The following is a 24,519-nucleotide window of genomic DNA, read 5'->3' as shown; positions in this document are numbered from 1 at the left end:
GCTGACCCTGACCCCCTGCACCCGCACCCACCATGTCCCCCCAGCTAATGCAGCACCCAGGCACGGCAGCTCACTCACTGCCTGTCCCCAGTGTAGCTGTTATGACAGGTTTATTCCAGCTTAATATTAAAGCCTAAAAGACTATTTGCATAATTAAACATTGATCTGCTCTCCTTCTCTGCATGTGCCTCTCATTCATGTGAAATACATTAATTCAGCGTCTGCCCCAGGACAGAGGTCCTGCAGACATGATGTGGTGCCTGTCCCCTATGGAAAATTCTGTCCATCTTTAGAAAAACACACAAAACTTTTAAAACGTAAAGCCAAGGTGACAGGCATGGGGCATTTTCCTTTCTACCAGGGAACAAAGGAACAGAAACAAAGGGACAATGGAGATTAGCCTCCAGGCTGGCACAGAAAAGGGGATATAATTGCTAGGCTTTGCTACTGCAGTGCCCATAATCTTCAGCTGTGGGTGTTGAGACAAATCAGCATACCCAGAATAAGCAGCAACATAAAAATACCAAGCAAGAGGTATATTACAGAGCCGGTTTTCAAAATGTGTTGTAAGCTACTAACAGTGGGCATCACTGAACCCACTTTTTTGTCAAATGGTATTTCAGAAACTGTAATGCTCAAGCAATCCAAAGTAATTTTTTATTACTAGTATTTTTGAGAAACTAGAGGAACCTGCTTGACAAAAAGGAAAAGAGGCCCTAAGACCTGTATCACTGATATTGGGCTACTGCCGGTCAGCATGCTGTCCCGCAGCTCACTGTCCTTCCTCAACTAAGCCTCAATGGGAACATCCACAGGTGAGCAGTTGTTTTGTCCCCTGGAAAAGCAAAACAAGCAGTGGTCTCGGAAGATAACCGATAGTGCCATGGAAATGCAACTGGTCATGGATGAGAGTCTGCAAAATCCCAGGGTGAACCTATATAGCTTTGCATAGCCAGGGATGTGACAGAAGTCGACTCTCATCTAAAGGAGAATCAGCCTTAGTTTTTCCTTTGGGAGAGAAATGACACCAGTGAAATTAGTGACAGAGCAGTTCCAGGTGCTGCTGGTAAAAGTAAAGAAGTAATTACAGCCCACAACAGGTAGTGTGGGGAAAATATTCTAAAAGTAATATTAAGGTTAAAATCTATATGACAGTTCTGTTGCCTGGGCAAAATTTTTGCTTTTGTCACTGTGTTATTAAAGCAATTCAAATGGAGACACACATGCACAGGATCTGTGCTGAGAGGACTCTGCATTTGATGGATGGAAATTAATAAAATCTCTCTCTCTCTCATATATATATGGATGCTCATGGGAGACAAAACCAAGCAAATCTCCATAACCAAATCAGCTGACACAGAAAAACTCAGGGGATCACGCTGGCATCTGGGCAAATTTTTCCATTCCAGAAGAGAGTCACCCCGAAGACGCCAAAGTTTGCAAATATCCATCCTCAGAGGGGCACTGCCACCCCACTGCAGCAGCACCTGGCCTTAGCCCTACTGAAAAGCAGCAGCAGTTTCTCCAGCTGCCCGCATTGCCCAGGTTTCACACTCGCCCACGGGCAAAGCATATCGCCTTTGGAGCACAAACTGCCCCAAACTGGGACCGAAGGGGCCCCCAGCTGCTTTCCTCATGCTTTGCAAAACCATGTGATAGGAAGAGGATTTCTGCTCATGCCAGGAAAGTGCCCGTGCAGCCACCAGGCAGGATGGGAACGCAGGCTCTCCATAGGCAACTTCAACAGGCAACGCCAGCAATGCCATTTTGGGGAAATTTCTTCAGTGTATGAAATGTAATTTGGAAATAAGCAATTTCTCTATGTAAATTGCATAAAAGCATCCCACAGAATGCAGGAAAATACCTGAGTGCTCAAATTAATTGCTTGCATGGGAGGCAACCAGTAGATAAATAGCCAACATTAATATTTTGATTTCTAATTTCTATCTTGTGCTACCATAAATTATTTTCACATTTAAATAACAAACTTCTATTTAAGCTAATCAGGGTAATTTAATGGTTGAGACACAATTGAAGAATATCAGGAGAATCCTATTTTTGCTGCTAGCACTGATTATATTTTCAAAAATTGTAATTGGAGGATTGCAACCTTTTTTACCTCTAGCTATCACAGAAGAAAATTGCGTTGGTTTTTGTTTTTTTCTTTTAAAGTCACTTTATCTGAAATTTTTACTGGGACCTACCAGAATATCTTTTGTCTGCATCAAGTCTTTTACTTTCCTTATACAAATATATACTGAGATCGTGGCAAGTAGTTGAGGGTTTTGTTCTGCCTAACACTTGTAAAACTTGTTTTGCCTTTTGTTTTGGTCCCTTCCTTAAAGATCAGCAAGCATCACACCTAATCTGACTTGCAATTACTCTAGTAAACATGGCTGAACAGATAAATTACAATACATTTAAGTATGTAACATTAAATGCACTGCATTCTGTTCCTAATGTAATAGATAACAAGAAAAGCAGAACTATAGCACTTTTCTAGTGCTGATTTATAAGCCAAGATGAAATGGAGTTTGTGTGTGTCTCAACTGGCTGGAAAGGCCGTTTTTCCTCCGCAAAATGCTCTGATTACTCCTCCCTGCTCTTCTTCAGGAGCTGCAGAAGGACAAAATAAAATAGCTGTTCTTCACAAGCAAGGAAATAACCTAAGGTGCAACAGGTCAGCTCATAATGTAATACACCTCGCGTATCAACTTCAAGGGCCCACTTGAATTTTGGCAGCCATCCGTTATATTGATCAGATTACCTGGTGACAATAAAACCCAAAGGATGCGTATTTCAGAAGCTTCCATGGATGAAGAAAGCCAGGCAAGCTGGTGAAGTAACCAGCATCACATCCAGACAGTGTCACGTGCCACCAGAGAGCACAGCCATGCCCAAGGACAGGGTCACCCCCTCCTAGGGGAGAACAGCAATAAATCCATAAATGTACTTTAATGAGTTCAGATAAGTAAACGAAGGAGGAACAGAAGAGCACGCGTGCAGGGAGCACGATGAGGCCACAGGGAGTTTTCCCCAGCACCAGCATGGGGCTGGGCAGGAAGTGAGAGCCATCACCAAAACAAAGGGAAAGCCACAGTGAGCTCCAGTTTGGAGGCTGCCAGCACGAAAAGCCCCTGCTGGTTTCCACTTACAGGAAAAGCAGCCCCTAGCAAATGGTTCAGCCGCTTCCCTCCTCATTCTGCTCAGACACGGCCTTCCTGTTGAGTGAGCTGCCACGGCACCTCTGCTAGTCTGGGTTCAAAAATCATGCGTTGGCTTCTCCACATTCAGCCCATTCGCAGTCTGGTTTTCCCACATCACCCCCGAAATCCACGTAAGGGCCTGCTGTCCCTGGGGTGCCTTCCCCTGTAACTTTGTACAGGGCTGGACCACTAAAGCCCGGGCTGACAGTGGCTGCAATGTTGCATTTCTCATCCAAGCTTCTGCGTGCTATTTTCTCAGCGGGAGGGCACTGGAATATAGTTGCCATACTTTAAAAAAAATCAGGCAAAGAGCAGACAAACGTAACTTCTTCTGGATGCTTCTTTGCTATCTGTGTCTGTAATCAAAATATAATTTTTCAGTGGCATTTGCATTTCTCCTGTGAGAATGGAGCATAAAAGCAATCCAAAGCCCTAACAAAAGGAACCACAGGTTTCTGTGTAAAAACAAATAGCTCTCATCCCACTAAACCCCACAGCTACTGCAAATCACTTGATACAATATTTAATACAAATACCAGACTCCAGTCCCTGACCGAGTCAGGATAAAGAGCCTATTTAAAAAAAATAACCACCATATATATCGCTCCACACATCAATATTAAGTGAAATGAAATAACAAAAGAAAATCATAATTTCCCAACCACAACTCTTGTCAGAGCCCAGCCTAAGAAAATTGTCAGACAGTATTTGACTAATACTCACATTAATTTTATTGAGCCCATTGAAGACTGCTGCAAGACTCTTAATATGCCGCACCACTGCCACATGCCAGGATAGAAATAGCTAAATCAGATCAAGACTGGTACATTGTAAGAAATTAAAATCTCCTGTCAGTCTAGGAAAGAACACAGTACTTTTCCCCATGAATATATCACATACACAAAGCAGGCACAGTAGGACCAGAGGCGCATTAACTTGAACTTTAAATATCCGCTTTCTGTGCTATCATTTGCATTGGCATGATATCACCATTCTCCCTGCCGCAGCCGCCGTTTGCTCAGTACAGATGCAGAAATGGTGCAAACCCTGATGGGCTGTAAGGGGTGGCCAAACTACAGTGAAGGCTACCAGTTTGCTGCCAGCCCTCAACGTCTGCCAGCAGACCTATATATGCTATGGAGCCACCATAAGTTAGGTTCATAACTTCCTAGATCACTTTCAAAAAGAAGACTGCAGCTCCCAAGGGAGCCTCTGGAAAGCTCCAGCCCAACCTGCTTGGGCTGCATGGGTCCTGCTCGCCAGGAGGCAGTGGAGGAGCAAACCATGACCTGTTGCGTGCCTCACTCACCTCTCATCACCTCTGGCACCAGCTGCAGTGGCATTTCACATGGCAATGGCATCTCTCCCATCTCTCTCTTTTTCCAGCTGAGTTGCACAGTTTGGGATAGTTCATAAATACAGACACACTTCGCATTTAATGCACTATATGCAAGAAGTTTTGCTAAAAGGCTGTGTGTTACCAGCATGATTCCATGCATGACTTTGACTGGGATTCTCCACCAAGAGCTTGGTCATGAGGGAAATACGCATTAACCTGTACACCAAAACTGGAATTGTGCAGTTGCCCATACCATTTCCAAACCTGATGTACATCAGTCCCCCATTAAGCATCATTAAAACACATTTACATAGTCTCCATTCAGCTATGTGTGCACTACATCTAACTCATATTTTGTGGTAAGTATGCACATGCCAAATGTGATATTTACACATTATTTAAGTTTTTACATATCCCTAAGAGCTGAACAAATGAATACTTTGATTAACTTAGCCATTTGCTCATATGCAATTATTTTCCAAAATTAATGCATTATTTAAATTTATTCAATAAAATAGCTTCTGGGGTGTTTCTTCTCTGGGTTGATTATAAGCTCTGAAGATCAAACATTCATAATTTGAGCTGTGTGGCTTTGATTATAATTGTTAAGGTAAATCACAGGGCGCTCCAGCTCTCCCTGGATTGGACAAGTACAGGTGCGCTCCTGCACACAAGCCAAATTTGGCACTCAGGGCAGGCAACACAACCTTCATATTTGCTTTCATCAGACGTTCAGCCAAATAAATTCAGACAAGTGTTTGTGATAAGGGAATGGGAAGGGTCAATGAGCACAGCTTGAGCTAGTTCTCTTTAAACTGTGATTGAATACATGCACAGAACACCTCTCTCCCTCCTGAGCTCCCTCCTCATGATCCTCCCCAACAGCAGCATACTGACTGTAAAACCCTATATGGACAGTCCGAGATTTCCCATTACTCAGGAACAGTTATTAAAATGCATCTTGTTCTTTGTTTAATTTATAATACGCTCTCTTTTCTACATGCCCTAAATAACTGCTTTTTAATAGGTAATACAGTTCTACATCATACTGTATGTTAGTATTTCCCATCGGGAGGCTGGGACATGCTCTCTAACAGCGCTCGCTCCTGTACAGGGATTCACTGATGCTCCTGCTCTGACCAGGATCAAGTGTGCAGATATATGGCTTGTAATCAGCACTTGGCGCCAAGGTAGAAGCACAAGGGGGAAAACATCATCGGAGTGCTTCATGCCAAGGAAGGCTTTTAAAACACCGATGAGTCCTTCACAGTCCAAACTATCTGTCGTCTTTCTAGTGTACATCTGAAAAACTACCAACAAAAGCAATGAGCTCTAGAGAAGTATTTAATTCCCAGCAATACATTTAAGTACTTCGCTATTGCTTTTTAATTGGAAGACATGCTACCAAGAACGTTTACTGCAGATTTTGAACTGACCCTGCCAGTATCAGAATGAGTCCCTCCGGGATTTTCACTTACTATGGTACAACTTTTTCAGTAACAACAATTAGTACTTTTTAGAAACAGATTCTTCTGTACTCAGCCTCACCTCAGAGCTCAGAAATAGCAGCCTTAGGTGTTCTGGAAAGTTTTACCAGCTTAATCGTCATCCAGTGCAGCGTAACTTAAAAAAGAAAAACAACACACACACCACCGGCTGATCCCAGCATATATACAGCACATGGACTTGCATCTGTTTATACAATGAGCTGTCTGAACCACACAAGTCCACCTTTATTTCAGCGCATTGTCTCTCTCAAGTTCCCCATGGTATGCAATAAACATAAGTACATTCTTTATTCTGACTGAACCAGACAAATAAATGTGTGTATCCTAAATGAGAAAGCACTAGATGGCAGATAACTCCTAAGCCAAAAATACACAGAGCGTGAGGGACAACGGTCTGTTCATTATTTCTTTGCTAAACCTTGAATTAAGATTTTCTCAGTGACTAGAAACCAAACCGAGATTGACCTTAAATACAGGAGATTTTATCATTCAGATCTGTTCAAGATTTTTCTGTGTTACACACAGGACTTCAAAGTCCTACAGTTAATGTACAGCAATTCACCCGTTTCTTAAATTCAAATGGACATAATTTTGATTGTGGTAAATGTAAGTAATATACCTCTTAAGTTACTTACCCAGTTGGAACACAGTAAATAAAAGCAGAATTCAATGAGTATTTATAGAAGAGTGCCAATGCTGCAAAACAACCACCAGAAACCCACCCCGGGGGAAAGCAGTGCAGGACATCCCAAAGAGAGCGGGAAGTGTCATTACCGTTATTGAAAACATTATGCCTAAAAGGAACTGACAAGTCCTTAAAAATATGGAGTGTTGGCTTTAAGAGAAGGCTTCTTGCAGAGATTCAAATTTTTGCCATATGCCAAGCTACTGTGGAGAAAGGAAATTTAATACATTTTTTCTGTAAAACTTAGCCCCTACTGCCACCTGCAGTTCCCATAAAAATGCACTCTCTGATTAAGCATTTCCATTTCCAAGCAGAAGCTGCTGCACACCCCTGGGTACACAACTGGGGTGCCATCTCAAACCAGGCAACAGTAAGGATCGTCCTTTCCACAACTAATATTTAACTGCTTTGTGCTTGTTGTATGAGAGCGGGCCGCATCCTGCTCTCACTCTCACACACACACCCCCAAAACCTATGAAAATGCCACCAAACTCAGTGGGGATGCAGCCTAGAGACCTGCCAGGTTAAAGTTCTGGCCTTGCTATGTTTGCTGTCCCTTGCGTAAGTGAATTGTGCAGATTCAAATATGCAAACCCTGACGGCAAATAGCACCTGTGCACTTCTCGATTTCTTTCTCTGGCCTTATCAGTCTGGCACAAATTTTGGCAGGGCCATCGTCTTGCTGCACCTCTGGGAGCTGCACCATGTTCCTTGCGGCTCTCCCCTGCCAGAGCCAACACAATGCTGCCCCAAAACCACCTGTTGCAAATAAATAAATAAAATTAAGAAGAACCAAAAACACTTTTCAAAAATCACTTATATGTAAGTGATCCAGTCATTGCTTCAGGGGAGACTATTTCATATTTAAGTGCATATATGGGCTCCTGTATGGTACAATTTGCATTTTGATTCCTGACACACCTGGAAAACAGTGCCTCAGCAGGCAGCTCCCCGTGGCCACATGCATGCTGGAAAGCACAAGAGGTCCCAGCAGCGGTCAGTACCAGAACCTCCTCTTCTAAACCCCACCAGAGTTATGTTTTAGAAGTCAGTTAAGTATTTCTCTGTGGCAGGCTGACCATGGCTGGCTGCCAGATGCCTGCCCAGCCGCCCTATCACTCCCCCTCGCCAGCAAGGCAGGGGAGAAAACACAGTGAAAAAGTTCATGGGTCAAGATACAAAGATAGATACAGACAGGGAGATCCCTTACTGATTACTGCCACAGGTGAAACAGATTCAACTTGGGGAAAATTAATTAAATTTCTTACCAATTAAACTAGGTTTGGATGGTGACAAACAAAGATAAATTACTCTCCCTTGCCCCCTTTTCCCCACCTCACCCTCTCTCCTTCGCTCCCAACTCCTCTGCCTCTCCCCGGTCCTGGCGGTGTTTTCCCCCCCTCTCACCTCTGTCCCCCCGATGTGCCACCTGTGGGTCTGAGGGGCTTAGTGGGGCCCAGCCATGGGGCCGCCGGAACTGGCTGTGCCCAGCACAGGGCAGCCCCAGCCTCTCCTCACAGAGACCCCTCAGCCCTGCTGCCGCCCCTGGGCACAGGCACCCCATGCATTCCCAAAGGCAAAAATAGGGAGTAAAGCACACGCGTACAGTCTTCAGATGCTCTCTTGGGGCATGTGATCACACATCTTGTTATTTTAGGAGTAATTATGAAGCAGCGCTGCTTGTGTGCATAGGTGACATGATCCCCTTTGAGACATCGGGGGCAAACCCACCCTCTGGCTTGGTGCAGAAGAGGACAAGGCCAAACTGCCACGCGCCCACTCCTGCTCACACTTCACCGCCTGCTACTGTCAGCTGTCTCCCCCCCCCCCCCCCCCCATCTCTCCTCTCTCTGCACAGACAAATCTGGCAATAATCACAACTGAACAAAAACCATCTCAAGGTTTTGTTCATTAACCATGTACTTGAAGCAGAGAGCAAACCTGCTCGTGCATAAACACCTGTTTTATGGCAATTTACTTTGTGTTCTCAAGTCATTTTCTTTCATCTTTTACTTAGCCCTTTCCTCAGTCATTAAGTGGCTTCAATGCAGTTTCTCCAAGGTTTTCATGCATTTTATTGTACTTTTTTTTTTTCCTTCCCCCCCAGTGTTTTAGCAGGCTTTGGGCAAGCGTAACCTTGTGCTTGCTCCACCACTAAGCTGGTCCCAGAAACCCGAAGGCAAAGATCTCGCCCAGAAGACAGCAGCGAGCACCAGCATCCACACCTCATCAACAAACCTTGCCAAAACAAGGAGGCAGTTTCCCCGGGAGAGGGGAAGGAAAGGGGATTGCACGCTGTAAATGAGCAAGATTAAAAACACTAATCCAGCTGTCACACAAAGGCATCTGCAAGTTATCGTCACTGTACATCACCCGTCAGGTGGAGCCTGACGGCTGGGAACAGGGAGGAAACCAGAGTGAGGGAAGAGCAGGGATATCATTTTGAAAGCAGTAAAATGAAGCTCAAAGATCAAGCCTGTGTCAGCAGGAGTCTCTTCAAAAGCCACATTTTGAGACCTTCCTTTTTTTTCCCCCCATCCCATCACACTGTCGTTTCACTGCATATAATGCAATTATGGTATAGTGGAAAGCAGAGATCAAAACCACCAGGGAGATTTATTAATTACAACCCCAAATAAGTGCAGCCCGCCTGTGAAGGTGGCAGACGTGTCCCCTCCGGAGTAGAGGTAAGGCACCACTGCCGGCACAGCCGGGCTGCCGCCCCGACGGGACGGGACCAACAGCTCAGGGGGATCGCAGAGGCCAGACAGGAAAGACCCCTCTACCCAGAGAGGGCGATTTATTCCAGACTGGATAAACAGTCTCCCTGGATGGATTTTCAACATTCACCCACGTGGCTGGCTGGGGGAGTGTGTTTGTCTGTGGGGTTTTTAGCACAGAAAGACCCTCCAAATGAAAACCATCTAAACCTGCTACCATACACACACCAATATATGTGTATTAACATAAATAGAGAACTTTAACATTGCTAACACCTACAGCTAAATGAAAACAACCATCCTTACACCTCAGTGTGGTAATATAAAGGGTCACAGCTCACACTCAAGCTGAGATGGAGCCCTCATCCATATTACTGCCAGAGAAACAGAAATCACCAGGCTCTTTTCAAAGCCAGCCGAATTTCCCCACGGCTGTCCAAAAGCCAGAGGCCACCCTTCTTCTCCCTGCCTAGTCCTACTCTGATGTGGTCAGAGGTGGGCTACAGCACTGGGGGTGCTCTGAAGGTCAGAAGGACTTCTACATCCCTTTTCATTTTTCAAGAACAAAGTTTCAGTGATAGATTACTTAAGTCATAGGGATTCATTTTGTTTTCCCTTGCAGTTCCATTAAGAGTCTATGCATTTTAATGCTCTTCAACAAAGCCTCCAAATTATAGATCCGTATTAATACGTACAAAGAGAAAACCTACCTTTCTGCCTTTTTCCTGTTCTTTCCCCAAACTCACTCAAATTACCTTAAGTTTTTCTGTAACAAATGTGAGATATGAAGAGACTATCACCACTCAGCATTAGCTTTCTGAAGCATAAATACATCAGCTAATGAGCTGTTAGCAAGCTGCAACGGTCAATTAAATATACAGAAAACATCATCTGAGTGACAGTACAGCATCCCATCTTAATCCCATCAAGGCATAGGCAAACAAGCTCATCATAGTTTGCTTCCAGCCCTGCCATCTTCTTAAAGCCAGAAAAGCCAGGTGAATTTTTCCCCAGCCCCTCTGAACTGAAAAACTAACATTGTTTAGGGCACAAGTGGATTGATTAACTTTCAAGAGCACTTAAGTAAAGACCAGACACTTAGTCAATATTATTTTGCTCTTTTAGCCTTCTTGTCAGAGAGAAGTATAAGACTGCCTAAAAGGCACAGTATAAAATTTTATTTTCATCCTCTTTTGTTCCATTGTAATTTGTTGCTCATGAAAAGACAAAGAAAAAAAGATTAAACTTTTTAATGCCATTTCCAGACCTCCATGGCTAGTACGGCAACAAACGTGGGGCTACCAGGCGCTCTGATGGGCAATGTTGGTTCAGGAGCACATCAGCAGGTGCCAGAGAAGTCCCTGTGCTTTGTGCACAGCTCATTCCCATGGGCACCATCGCAGATACCGTGGGTGTCACAGGCAGCCACCCACAAACACAAACAAACATTCGTCCTGCGCCCATGCTGACAAAGCCTGCTGGCACTAACCGGAGCACATCTCAGGGTTGCTCGCCAGCCTGAAGACAGACAGGCTGCAGGGAAATCTGAGTATGTGGCTGTCCCCAGGGCTGTTTTGGTTTTGTTTTTTTTTTTTGTTTAGGGTTTTTTGCTAAAAATAACATAAAAGTGCCAGGGGAGCACTAACTATCCTCTTCCCATTTTCCCATTTCATCCCCTAACAGCACTGATTCAGGGCTGGCACAGTACCCATCCTGACACTTTGATCCCCCAGCCATTGCCACATGCATCATTAGTTTCTTTGAGCAACTAACTGCCCCTGGAATAAGTTATTTAAACAGAAACTACTTCTCTAGCAACCGGTAGGGAAATGGACATGAGCCCAGCAAGGCCAGGGGGCAAGAGCAAAGCCTGCTCCACCCTAGGGCCAGCTCTGGATTATCCACAACGTGGGAGGGAAGGTCTTTTCTCCCCAAACGAGAGGCCTTGGCAGGCTGGACGCTCACCCAGCACAGCCACGCTGCTCCTCAATGTTGTGTTTAACAGCCCAGGCAATCGTCTTGAGCAGGACAGGAAAATTCAATGAAAAATTTGATTTCAATGCAGGACAGGAAAATTAAGGCAAGCTCGCTTCACACAGTGCTCTCCTGGTTTAGGAAAACCCAGGACAGTTATAAATCCATTGCAGTTTTAATATTTCCAGTATATCCTACTGGCACTAGATGTCTGCACAAAGATAAATTTCAGTTAGAGGAGGAACTGTTCTCCCTTTCTGGTATATACTTGTGCACACAAAAAGAGAGAACAAGAGAAAACACCTGTGTCAGGGTAAAATAGACTTGAAATAAAAAAAGCACCATTTAAAGTTATTTAGAAGTATTTATTGACATTCATTTGATTTCATTACTAATGATTAAGCTAATGTTCACTGATGACTAGGCGGGAAAGGGCATGATTTTTTACCTGACTTGCCTGATATTACTGTGGATTTCCAATTGTTGCCTGATACTATTGTAGATTTCCAGTTGCACGGCTGTGAAATTGTATGCAAAGGGAAGAAGGACTGAACATACTCCAGTATATTCATATGGATACCAACAACACATGCAAAACACATTTTCTGGTAAGCAAGCATTATATTCCCATGAACACACAAGAATGAACTCAGAAAAGTTTACCAAAAAAATCTGTGCTCTGTAAATCTCATACAGACAGTGATGAGCAAATTCATTAGGACAGAACTGATGATTGTGGTGTGTACATTATCACTGCAAATACAGATGTTTAAGCAGGGAAGATCTCCTTTCTCCGTATGCAAACCACCTGGTCATGCCAAATTAGAAAGCAGCCTTGATGTAGCTATCTCTGTAATATTCATCTACAGTCAGCATTTGCTTGAATGTTTTCTACTCTAGAGCACAGAAAGTAAGACCATTTTATTTACTAAATATGTGATGTTATGGGAAGTCCTGCAAAATTTAAGTCACCCGTTGTTACACTAGGTCCTAGGCAAAGGAGAGCATCGGTGCTTGGGGATGGGGTGCCCACTCACAGCCTGGGCGTGCTCACGCTGGCCTCCGCGGGGCCCTCCCAGCCGCAGGGGCACAGCGGCCTCCCACCAGGCGTGCCCAATGCCCGTGGGCACCGGGAGAGGCGGCCGCTTCACAAGGCTTCCCACATTACGCCATCGCAACCCCCTCCCACGCTGACACCCGTTCTCCTTGGTGCCTTTCTCGATAGTTCAAATTAAATTCGGTCTTAACACAAATCAGAGGTTAAAACAGCCCTTATTGTAAGTACGTTGCAGTGCACCGCTTTCCTAACAAAAGAATTATCTACAATCAAATGACACACGTGTCCATCAGGACAGGGATTAAACTGTAAAGGACTATCGCAGAGACTTCACACGTGACAAAGCTACCAAGCGCTAACCAAAAGGGCACTAACTAGCAGCAAAAGCAAAAGCCAAGCACCAAAGACTTAATCCATGTCACATGTTTTTAAGTTATGAAGAAGACAAGTGTTTATACTACCCTGGGACAACCAACAACAGAACACTGCAGCAACGGGAAACGGTGGGAGGCCGCGACGGGTGACAGACTCACGAGATCTCATTAACGCGCCCGCACCCTCGAGCGGTGCCTCCCGTGAGGCTGCCCCCCCCCGTGCCCCGCAGCGCCATCCCGCGGGCAGGCGGCCACGGGCCGCGAGGCAGCGGGTCACGTACCCCTCCTCCCGCGGCGGGGGCCCGGCCGCGGGGGACAATCGCGGTGACGCACGAGGCGGAGCAGGGACGCGTGAGCCCTCGCGGCGGCAGGGGCGGGGAGGGGGCCCCGCGGCGCATGCGGCCCGCGGGGGTGAGCGGGCGGTCCGGGCCGAGGCGTCTCGGCCTCGGTGGGCGCAAGGAAACAAGCGAGACCAAGGGGATGTCAAGACCTGTTGTCAGTTATGCACCACAGTTGTTTAATTCGGCAGTTTCAGTTCAGCTTAGAGCGCTGGCTTCAGCGGCAACTTTGGTGTGTGCATTGATAAACACTAGATGTCGAGGGGATGAGATTTCTCCCCCCTGCCCTGCCCGTCAGTCTGGCTGATAACCCTCGTTTAATGCTGCAGGCTTCACGCCCGCTTCTCCTCAGGAGGCATACCCATCTCCCATCCCCAGCAAATCCACCACAGGAGCCAGGACTCCCGGGAGAGCCCCGGAAACCCTTCTCGGAGGCTCTCAATCCGCCAGCACACACCCCATTCTCTCACCAGACGTCTCCTCTGAAGCAGGTGCTAAGGATGACCCAGCAACCTGGAGCACCTGATGAACACCGATCTTACTGTATCAAAATGTGCTGCTTCTGCTTTAATAGCGGAAGAATTTAAATAGCAAAGAACTACCAGCTTTTACCAATTCACACAAGACTTACACCATTCAGTTGCAAATTCTGAGCAGGTACCACTCTCCCCCCTGCCTTTTTTATGTTTCTTAACTGATAATTCAATACGTCACTACAACTTTTCCACAGTAGATTTCTGGCTTAAAAACACAGCAAGCTGTCAATACCTATATATTAACATACAAGCATAAGGTAGTCTCTTACAAGAAGCAATTTTTAAAAATCGCATATATCTTGCATGGTGCATACCATAAACCCACTACAAGTTTAATTATGTATAATCAGTTGCATGTTTGTAAACCCAACAGTTTAATCATGTTTAATTAACCACATTGTAATTGGAACATTTGATAGTTAAATGTTGTCTTGCTAAACTGATGAACACCTGGAACATGCAATTAGTTCCACCATCAATAAATTAACTTCAACTAAAATCTGTCATTAGTAATTATTTTCCTTCCTTCCTAGTAGACCGCTAGGATTAAAGGTAATAAATAGCCAATTCAGACCCATAGCAATTCGTTAAGACTATGACTGCAGGAGCCCCCCTGCTGCCAATTTTACTTTTCTGTGATACATTCTTCAACAGAGATGACTAACTGCTGCCTAAGTCATTGTTTTTCCTTGCTTTTTCATTTCCAAAACTGATTTTTACCTGTGTTGGGTGTGTGTTTGTTTTATTAATCAGTGCATTTAATTTTTTTTTTTGTAAGAACTACAAGGTCAAATGTAAAAGGTTACCTCCAGGTGAGGAGCAGGGACAAATGATCGCTCCCTCAAGCAGCCAACTATTTCTGAGACAGAGAAGTTGCTCATCACACAATTTTTTTGATCTGGCCCTGCACATACCTGTACCCCGAAAGCCCCAAGGCAGCGCAGTACAGGGCACACACACACACATCACTCCAGCAAGAGTATTTTGATTTCTACACTCAAAGGATGCTACAACAGCTGGGACAAACTCTGCAAACCGCAGCAGAAGTAACTTCCTCTGGAGCTAAATACCAAGAAATTGCTCAGTAAAAGCGCAGTCCCCAGGAAAGCTCAGGAATTTGGCAGAGCAGAGCAAACCAGCAATGATAAAAGATGCCTGGTCAGGCAGGCCTGGCAGGCAGCCGACCCCAGCCCACTGCAGCTCCCATGCCAGGGAGCAGGGCCAACGCAAGGGTAGCAGGAGGTGGAGCCGGTTTCCAGCTCTAACCCCGACCATCCGGGTAACTAACACCCACAGGGGAATCGGTCAGGAAAATCTCAGCATTGAAAACAGCCCTCAAATCCCATCAAAGCAGCTTAGGAATTCGATGCTGAAGAGCCTCCTCTAGTTAAAGGGAAGGTTTGGTGATAATTTTCTCAGACATAGCCAGGGACACGCTCCTGCAAGTCAGAGTGGTCACTCTGGCCCCTCAGAGAGGCTATGGCTGCTGGTTTGTCAGCAGGTCTTCGCATAAGTAAAACTGGGCACATGTTGAGGGAGTTTCTTTACATAAGGTAAGCAAACAGCTCAAAGTGCTATTTCAGGGCACACAGACAGATATAAAAGCGAGAGGCCCTGGAAAAGCGTCCATTCACAGAAATAACTGGAACGTTTTCAAAAGAAGAGAAACCAGACAATACAAAATATATAGCATTAAACTGCAGGATGTATCTTTAGGTCAAGCATTCCTATCCACTGCCATTGTTCCCGATCATTGGTATCTCCACTGGAACCAAGAGATAGCAAATACAAAACGGTAAGAGGAAACAAACATAACGTAATAACAGACTGCTGAACCATCATATCATTGCCTTGAAATCAAGAGATCAGGAGGCCTTAAAAAAGGATTGGACATTTGTACGAACAATAGCATACGCTATCATAAGGATTAAATAATGGTTTGAAACAGATGAAAAACCTCCAGAGCTGCAGCAGAAACCTGACGGAGGGAGCTGGGTGTAACATTGCTGCTGCAGGGTTTCTTGCAGCAGCAGTCAGAGCCAGCTGTCACTGTATATTGACACCAATATTTATAAACCTGACCAACCATGAGACAGGGGATGGTGAAAAGAAATAGCAATTTCTTTCAACCTGGACACATCTGGAGTAACTCCATGTCATGTACACAGATCCTAGTTTCCTTAGGTGTGCAGCAATATGCTGCGGTCTCTCTCTTTTCCTTTGCACATTGGTATAGAGAAATGAGAATTCAATCAGGCTCTGCATTACTGTGGATGGGATAGCAGGGAAAAAAGTGCAGAGGAAGGTAGAAAATGACGTGAGTGAGGCTGTGACAAACAAGAAGTGAGGTGTGGCAGATGCAGAATCTCTTTGAAAAAGGGTTAAAAAACCCCATGTAATCACCAGTTTTTCCTGGCACCTTTCATGACGAGGAAGCTTAAATACAGCCAACTGAACGTTGGCAGTACTGCTACCTGGCAGACAAAAGCCCAGTATAGAAATTTTCAGCCCAAGTGACTGAAGTTGTTGAAAAAGAGCCAGTCTATTCAGCCTTACCTGTCATTAGCATGACTAGGTTGCTATTACGTGGGAAGATGCCACTTAAACAGTGTTTCACACCTTTCCTAGGTGAAAAGCCAAGAAAAGCCATCAGCCTGCACAGCATCAAATCTCTTTGGACCACTGTAGGAACGCACACTGTCAAACCAGTCCAGTCAGAGCCATACTGTGCTTTCATAAGCTATCAAAATTGCTGCAACGTTTGTTTTGTGGTTTATTCATCCCAACACCAGCTTGTTTCCTAAACCAGGAGACTACCCAGAGGAACAGGAGTTCATCTAGTATAGAAAGTGTTGTAACTATTTAATATCAAGTTAAAAGCATCCTGGCGTAATACAGGATCTCGCCACAAGTGTGCAGGAGTTGGAAACGGTTTGATTCCCAAACCTCATCCACTTTTCAGCCACATTCTCTTTCCCTCAAACACATCTCCAGCTACTGTGGTCTACCACCCTCCTCAGGTGGGCACAAACAGTACTCCCACTGCACGTTACAGCCCACACATTTCTTTACAGATTTGGAAGTCTTGGTAAGAAGAAATTCTGCTACTACAAGAAAAGATCATCCCAGATTTACATATGGTTTGCCTGTAGCTGTACATCTCTCCACTATTTTCACAAATTTAACTCTAATGGAAGGATTGCATCTATCAAAAATAATCTCTAGGAAATTTTACATCTCCTGCAGCAAGCGATACAAAGAAAGATGACCTTTTCCAATGAACTACTGATAACTGACAGCATGGAAAAATTTAGATCTCTTGCATGCTGTAATACACGATACAGTTATTTGCCTCAAGCAAACTAAAAATTCAGTGGCAGAGCCAGCTGGTTACAGATGGTAGTGTGAAAAGTTCACCTCCTCCTTTCTCTGCTGCTTAGCTGCAAGAGTATTAGTCAACAAAGCAAAGGATTATTTGTACTTCACTCTGCTCAGATTAAAAAGGATAAATTCTAAAAATGAATCTATAGCCTTCACTTCAAGCAGTAACACACAGTGCTCCAACAAAGGAGGAAACAGCTTTGATGAAACATCAAATGGGATAATGAAAAAGATCAGAGATGAGCTTGACATGAATATCGGGCAAAGTTTGCTTTCCAGAAAAAGGAACTCAAGCCCTGCCTTTATACCTGACCTGACTTTTAATACGGTGCGTGCGTGTGCGGGTGTGTCATCACTGGCTGATGACAAAATAAAGCGGGGGATATTTGCCAGCCAGGGAATTTAGATGCAGACAAATCCTCATTGCTTCTCCATACCGAGTCGGTCACCAGGAGGGCTGTGGAACAACAAAATGTGAAACAAAATACAAAAGATGGCATGAGCTGGAGGAGCAATGGAAAAATATTTTTTAATATTTACAACTAATATTCTTCCTCTGACAAAACCGGGGCTTAAGCAAACCTAACCAAGAATTAAAGGATAAATATTGCCTAACGACAGGGAAATGGCATTAAAACGTAGGCAGCATAAATGAATGTTCAAGCTTCGCCTCTGCTCAGCACTCTTAGCACCTGAGACAGAAAAAAACCCAGCACTCCTTAGGGAAGAATACAGTAAGATTAAAGGTGAAACACAGAAAAGAGTGAAAAAACTGAAATCAGTTCAGACTTCCTTTCTGGACAACGTGTGAGTATCACAGATGTATTTAAGGACAGTGCAGAGAGGCCAACTTTTTTCTTTTTTCTGTTTTTTTTAAGCCTCGAGATTTGCAGCTGAAACATGATAAAATCCAGAAAGCAGCAGAATTTTCTCAAATGCTGAAGTAAAAAGACTTCCAATCAGTTTAAAAACAGATAAAGAAATAAAGGCAATTTCACAAGTAAGTGCTAAAGCACTAAAGACATTGTTCTAACAGAAACAGATGAACAGTGCAGATGCAACATGATAATCAAATTTCTACACACAAATAAAGCACAGGGGAAGAGCTAAAAGTGATACTTAAGGATGGGGATTGTGACCTAATGTGTATAATTAAACCACTTAATTTAACTCAGCTCCCTTTGTTCTTTTTACAGAGAAATAGAAAGCAATAGATAATAGTCCGACACTGAATAAAGAATTTATTAGGGCATTCCTCCCCAAAACTGCTTTGTCTCCATTAAAAATAATGGGAAAAAGAGTTGCTCTAAGTGAAGAATTTCTAATTCTACAAATCCAAAAGCTTTAAGGGACAATATCTACTCTAAAAAAGGCAGTTATTTGGCCAAAAATGCTGCCTTTTCTGATTTGCCATGACATATACAGTAATGAATGACACAGTTGGTTTCTTAACTTTAGGACCTTGTAAGATACAATGCATTGATCACATTAGTCCAATTGAAGATATTTCTAATAAAGCTGCAAATAATTTCCTTATTTCTAAACTTCTTTTTTTCAAAATAGCATCTTTCTATCCAGCAATAGCAAAATGCAGCAAGGACGCTTGGCCCAGCCAGCACGGGTTCATGAGAGGCAGGTCCTGCTTGACCAACCTGATCTCCTTCTATGACCAGGTGACCCGCCTAGTGGATGAGGGAAAGGCTGTGGATGTGGTCTACCTGGGCTTCAGTAAAGCCTTTGACACCGTCTCCCACAGCATTCTCCTAGAGAAGCTGGCGGCTCACGGCTTAGACAGGTGTACTCTGCGCTGGGTCAAAAACTGGCTGGACGGCCGGGCCCAGAGAGTTGCGGTGAATTGAGTTCAATCCAGTTGGCGGCCGGTCACGAGCGGTGTTCCCCAGGGCTCAGTACTGGGGCCGGTCTTGTTCAATACCTTTATCAATGATCTGGATGAGGGGATTGAGTGCACCCTCAGTAAGTTTGCAGATGACACCAAGTTGGGCGGGAGTGTTGATCTGCTTGAGGGTAGGAAGGCTCTGCAGAGGGACCTGGACAGGCTGGATCGATGGGCCCAGGCCAACTGTATGAGATTCAACAAGGCCAAGTGCCGGGTCCTGCACTTCGGCCACAACAACCCCATGCAACCCCTGTAGGCTTGGGGAAGAGTGGCTGGAAAGCTGCCCAGCAGAAAAGGACCTGGGGGTGCTGGTCGACAGCCGGCTGAACATGAGCCGGCAGTGTGCCCAGGCGGCCAAGAAGGCCAATGGCATCCTGGCCTGTATCAGAAATAGCGTGGCCAGCAGGAGTAGGGAAGTGATCGTGCCCCTGTACTCGGCACTGGTGAGGCCGCACCTCGAATACTGTGTTCAGTTTGGGGCCCCTCACTACAAGAAGGACGTTGAGGTGCTGGAGCGTGTCCAGAGAAGGGCAACGAGGCTGGTGAGGGGTCTGGAGAACAAGTCTTATGAGGAGCAGCTGAGGGAACTGGGACTGTTCAGCCTGGAGAAAAGGAGGCTGAGGGGAGACCTCATCGCTCTCTACAACTCCCTGAAAGGAGGTTGTAGCGAGGTGGGTGTCGGTCTCTTCTCCCAAGCAACTAGCGATAGGATGAGAGGAAATGGCCTCAAGTTGCGCCAGGGGAGGTTTAGATTGGACGTGAGGAAAAATTTCTTTCCTGAAAGAGTGGTTAAACATTGGAAGAGGCTGCCCAGGGAGGTGGTTGAGTCCCCATCCCTGGAGGTATTTAAAAGACGAGTAGATGAGGCGCTTAGGGACATGGTTTAGTGGGCATGGTGGTGTTGGGTTGACGGTTGGACTCGATGATCTTAGAGGTCTTTTCCAACCTCAATGATTCTATGATTCTATGATATATAAAGTAAACTTAAAAAGGCAAACAAGGTGTTAAATTGAATTGAAAAGATAAGAAGCAAAAATGGAAGTCCATGTTTCTATCCATATTCTCTTTTGGATCTTGGAGACGAGCTACCAAACCAGCTTCCATACTGGCCTACGCTCATAAAAAGAGCTGCAGGTACTATGTGTCATGCCAGGGCTGCTGAAAAGATCATTAACTTCTTTTCGGGACACACAGCTTTCTGGTCATCAATCCACCAAATTCACAGAAGTCACCCCAGGCAAAGAATTCATTAATTCCAGGACAAATAAAGCAGAAATAAGCATGTTCAAAATGTAAATGATCTTTGTTTCCTGTTTTTCACATAATGTGGAATAAAAGGCAGTGGAAAAATGCACTGATACAGCCTGATAACATGTGGCAGGAGAGAGAAACAGACTCCCACTACATAATGGTACCTTTATGATCCTCCTGTTCCAGAGTCTTGTCTCTGCTTTGGGAATACAACTTTATATCATTCTATTTATTATTAAATTTTACTTCTTGTAATAAAAAAATTGAAGTCAACAGTAACAAAACTCAGTCTTTACCATATCCCTGCTGACCCAATTATCCTTTGAAGAGGTATAATCAGTCACTATGGTTATAAATGTTAATGCAATGGAAGGCATTAATATTACTCAGGAAAAAAAAATATCACAAACTCAATTCTAATCCTTACAAAAGTGAAACATTACAAAAATGATGAATAAATAAATGATCAGAAGATAAAAGTTAGCAGCATATTCTATAGGCTGTTCGTCATCAAGCTTCAGCCCCATAGGTTAAGTAAACACACATGCAATCCACCCGTATGTCAACATTATCTAAATGTTGTTCTGATTGCCAATTGATTTTCATCTCTTGGGGACCTGATCAGGCTATTTGTAAAGCACGCATGGACTCAGCACAGATTTCACTGAGGCATCCAGGCAGAGCAACCTGCCTGTACTTATGTGTGCACGTGTGTGTGTATAAGTGCACACACACTTGCATGGGCACGTGTTCATTTGCAGAACTATTATTTAACTATGGAACTTGCTCAAAATACAGAAGCCTTTCAGTAACCTTTTCCTATCAGATGCGTTAGATAAAGGGCCAAAATCAAAGTGATACAAGTATTTTTCAAAAAACCTGGGCAAACATCCTGGAAAAAGCAGCACTCATAGTACAGATGTTAAATAATTTTCTTTTTAATAACAAAATTGTGTTGGCCATCGAAAAACTGTAACATTTGTGATGCATCTATTCCAACATAAATATATTAACTGTTAACCACACACACACCCCCCTCACAGGAAGAATTTCCAATTCATAGGTGAATTGTATTGGATTACCTATTATTGCATATACAATATATGACTCATGTTCAGTAATTTCTAGTTGCACATGTACAGCTAGAACTTAATAACCTTTCTCTAAAAGGTTACTCATCCTCTCCTTTAAACGCATCTCTTAAAGGCCTGACATGATTTTTCCAATATAGCATTATTTTTAACTTTACGTATCTTTTCATGTACAACTGTATTAAAAAATTACTTATTCCCACAATAAAATCCATTTTTTCTCCTTTCAGATCTCCTGTTCAGGTTTCTTATGCTAGACATACTAAGGCCAACAACCCATAAAAATCTCTGGTCTCTTCACACTGTGAGGTATAGCGTAATTTAGAGGCAAAAAACCCTGTAGAGAAAATTAGCATATACAAGATGCTGTCACTTTTCAGGATTACAGCTTGCCTGAATATATAAGGCCATCTAAATTTTAAATTATACACACCACTTCAATTACAACATTATAGCTTAATCTGAAGCTAGCAATTACGTTTTGTAAAATAAATTAATACTTCATTTTAAGAAGCCGTAGAGAAGTCCAAACATCCAAAGTATGCTTTTGTTAAGTCATTAAATTAATGCACAGATTTGTCACCTCTTTTCTCACAAGCTTTGATCAACTTCTTCCATCTTCTCAATTTGTCTCCACATAAAACTGTTCAACATGCTACAAACAGCATTATACATGAGTCCTCCAACATTTCCTGTCAGATACAGACAGCGAGACTCTGCCCTTCAAGTGTTACAGCACCTTCTCAATGGAGGCTTCATTTTCCACCACAGACAGGCCTTCTGAAACTTAAGTGTTTTCTTCTAACTGGTTTGCCTGTCAGACAGAAGAAAAATGATCATTGAAAAGCAGTTTACATGTCTTATATTTCTTGTCCTATTTTATAGGTTAATATTAAATGTGAAAACCAGAATTCATTGATCGTTTAAAAATTAGAAGCGAAACGGTATTCAAAAAGCTCAAAAATTCTTCTTTTTTTTTTCATTTCAACTGAATGCAGTATTACTATGTATTAGACATAAAAAGAAAGCATAATAGCGTGTGTAGTGTGATTAAACTGATTACCAGATGATTAACAAGCTAGGATATCAAGAAAAACGTAAGAACATCATATATTCTTTTATATCTACACTAAGCCTGCTTAGCTCTCAACTAACAATTCCTTTCCCATAGGAATTTAAACCCCCCCCTTTAAAACTAATTCTCTGGGAAGCCATTCCCAACCTTAGGGAACATACTTCACATTTTCTATTCTATTACCTGTTGAAACAAGCAAAACTTTCATTTCCCACTTCAAAAGTTCTATTTAGTGCATATCAACAACAGGAAAACACTTTAAATGGCTCTAACCCAAGAGACTAATGAAGGATAAAACACTTCCTCAGATACATATTAATTTTGGATTATGTTCCACTACAAAACATGACAAAAAGGCACAATCCAATATATGAAAAATATGCCTAGTTGTTTTGCCGTAAAAGCACAGGAATGTTGCTGAATGTATTGTCCCTGGTTATTTTAGGCTGCCTTTCTAAAATTTGTTTTCCTTTAAGGAAACAAAATAGTATTAATTTACGTATAATTTAATACATACAGGTGAAAGCTGTTAGCCTTTTCATCTTTAAGAGCCAAACAAAGAATCAATTTAATCTCCACCGAAAGCGAGAGAAAGATGGCTTTAAAAACTTCATGCACAATCTAAGCAGTATGCATTAAATCATGGTTCGCATAAGATAGGGGGAAAATAATGCAAAGCTACAGTAAAAAAAAAAAAAAAAAAAAATTACTCTGCCTCTTCGTTTTTAAGCACTTGGTATTTGGGACTCTGGAGATCTTCAATGCTCTCAGCAATTGGCTTATTTAGTGTTTCTGGCAGAAGGAGAGTCAGGAATCCCGCTGACAGTCCACTGATTCCAAACACCACGAACGGTACAGAAGGACTAAGAGATTTCTAAAATTAAAAATCCATAGTAAAAACCCAGCATTGTTTCCTGCTCTTAAAATATATGATCCATATGAACTGCAGTCAAAACCAAAAGACTACAACTTTTCACTCCAGCAATTTGTGCAATTATCCATACACTGGTAGAACAAAGAAACCCAATAAAAGTCATTTCACAGAAACAGCTTCATATGAAAACTTTGTTTACATGCCTAAAAACTCAGATACTGAGTGAGCCTTAGCAGTACCAAATGCATTACATGACAATCATTTCACTAACAGATGAAATATTAACACAACACAGAACATTAGGTTATTTCCACAAAGAGGATAAAATACTAGGTATTTTTAAACATCTTGTTCATTAATTCTTGAAATTGAGTGAACATAATTTAATTTTTCATAAAAACATTTTTTTTTCAAGGAATATAGGCATATGTGGTACCAAAATCAGCAAAGTGCTTTTGAGAGAGTTACATAAAAAGTAGAAAATAATCTTACCATAGATGGCACAAATGGAGCCAAAATGCCCCCAAATCTGCAAGACATGGAACAGACACCCAAGCCAGCATTTCTGTTTCAAACAAAGGATGAAAGATTTGTAGTTTCGGAATACACAACTGAATCATGCATGAACATGTGGTGGCACTGTCGGAACCAACTTACACTTTTTTTGAAGTTATCAATAGTCTTTATTTAAAAAAAAAAAAAAAAAATCAATCTTTGAAGACCTCCAGCCCTTACTCCAAAGATTTTCTACAACTAGCTGCTAGCAAGGTAAATCACACCCTTTCAAACCCTAGCAAAACCACCCTGTTGTGCAACCCTTCACAAAACTTTGAACAAAGAGAGAGGTTTTCCAACCTGCCATATAGGGCAATTTAATTGGACATCCCTGTGCTGGATGGGGAATGATTTCAAAATTTGGCAGGCAGGATCTTCAGACAGAAGATCCTGAACGCTATCTCCAGCTCAGGCCGTCGGCAGCGGCCTCTCTTCTGCCACCTCAGGTTGCACAGATGAAAAGTCAGTGCTTACCTCCAAACAGAAAATAACTATTTGCCAGTGTGAAACTTGAAAACATCGGGCCAGATGTGTCAGTAGAGGGGCTGCTGAATTCTGCCCTCCCTTCAATTTTCAGACAAGTTTAAAACAATCTCATCTAGACTGTGATAATCAAAGCATGGGTTAGAACAGCAGGATCCTCTTCAAAGAAAGTTAC

At 43.2% G+C, this 24,519-nt stretch overlaps 1 protein-coding gene across 5 annotated transcripts in view; it reads right to left on the bottom strand.

Moving 5' to 3' along the window:
• The window catches only part of LOC143160944 (solute carrier family 22 member 15-like), a 59,717-nt gene that overhangs the window by 13,309 nt on the left and 21,889 nt on the right, over positions 1-24,519 (bottom strand). For 2 of the 5 annotated variants that reach the window (XM_076339352.1, XM_076339354.1), the window contains 3 exons: positions 23,799-23,871; positions 23,143-23,306; positions 21,187-22,171 (listed from right to left, as the gene is read on the bottom strand). In XM_076339352.1, coding sequence (XP_076195467.1) covers positions 22,159-22,171; positions 23,143-23,306; positions 23,799-23,871 — 250 coding nt within the window. In that variant the 3' untranslated portion in view covers positions 21,187-22,158. Of the gene's footprint in view, positions 1-21,186; positions 22,172-23,142; positions 23,307-23,798; positions 23,872-24,519 lie in introns of those variants that run through there. The other 3 variants (XR_012995456.1, XM_076339353.1, XM_076339355.1) reach the window with 3 other exon arrangements.

Source organism: Aptenodytes patagonicus, chromosome 5 (genome assembly GCF_965638725.1).
Source record: "Aptenodytes patagonicus chromosome 5, bAptPat1.pri.cur, whole genome shotgun sequence".
Lineage (NCBI taxonomy): Eukaryota > Metazoa > Chordata > Aves > Sphenisciformes > Spheniscidae > Aptenodytes > Aptenodytes patagonicus.
Note: the sequence above shows the minus strand (reverse complement) of the source record. Positions and strands in the feature narration are given on the sequence as shown.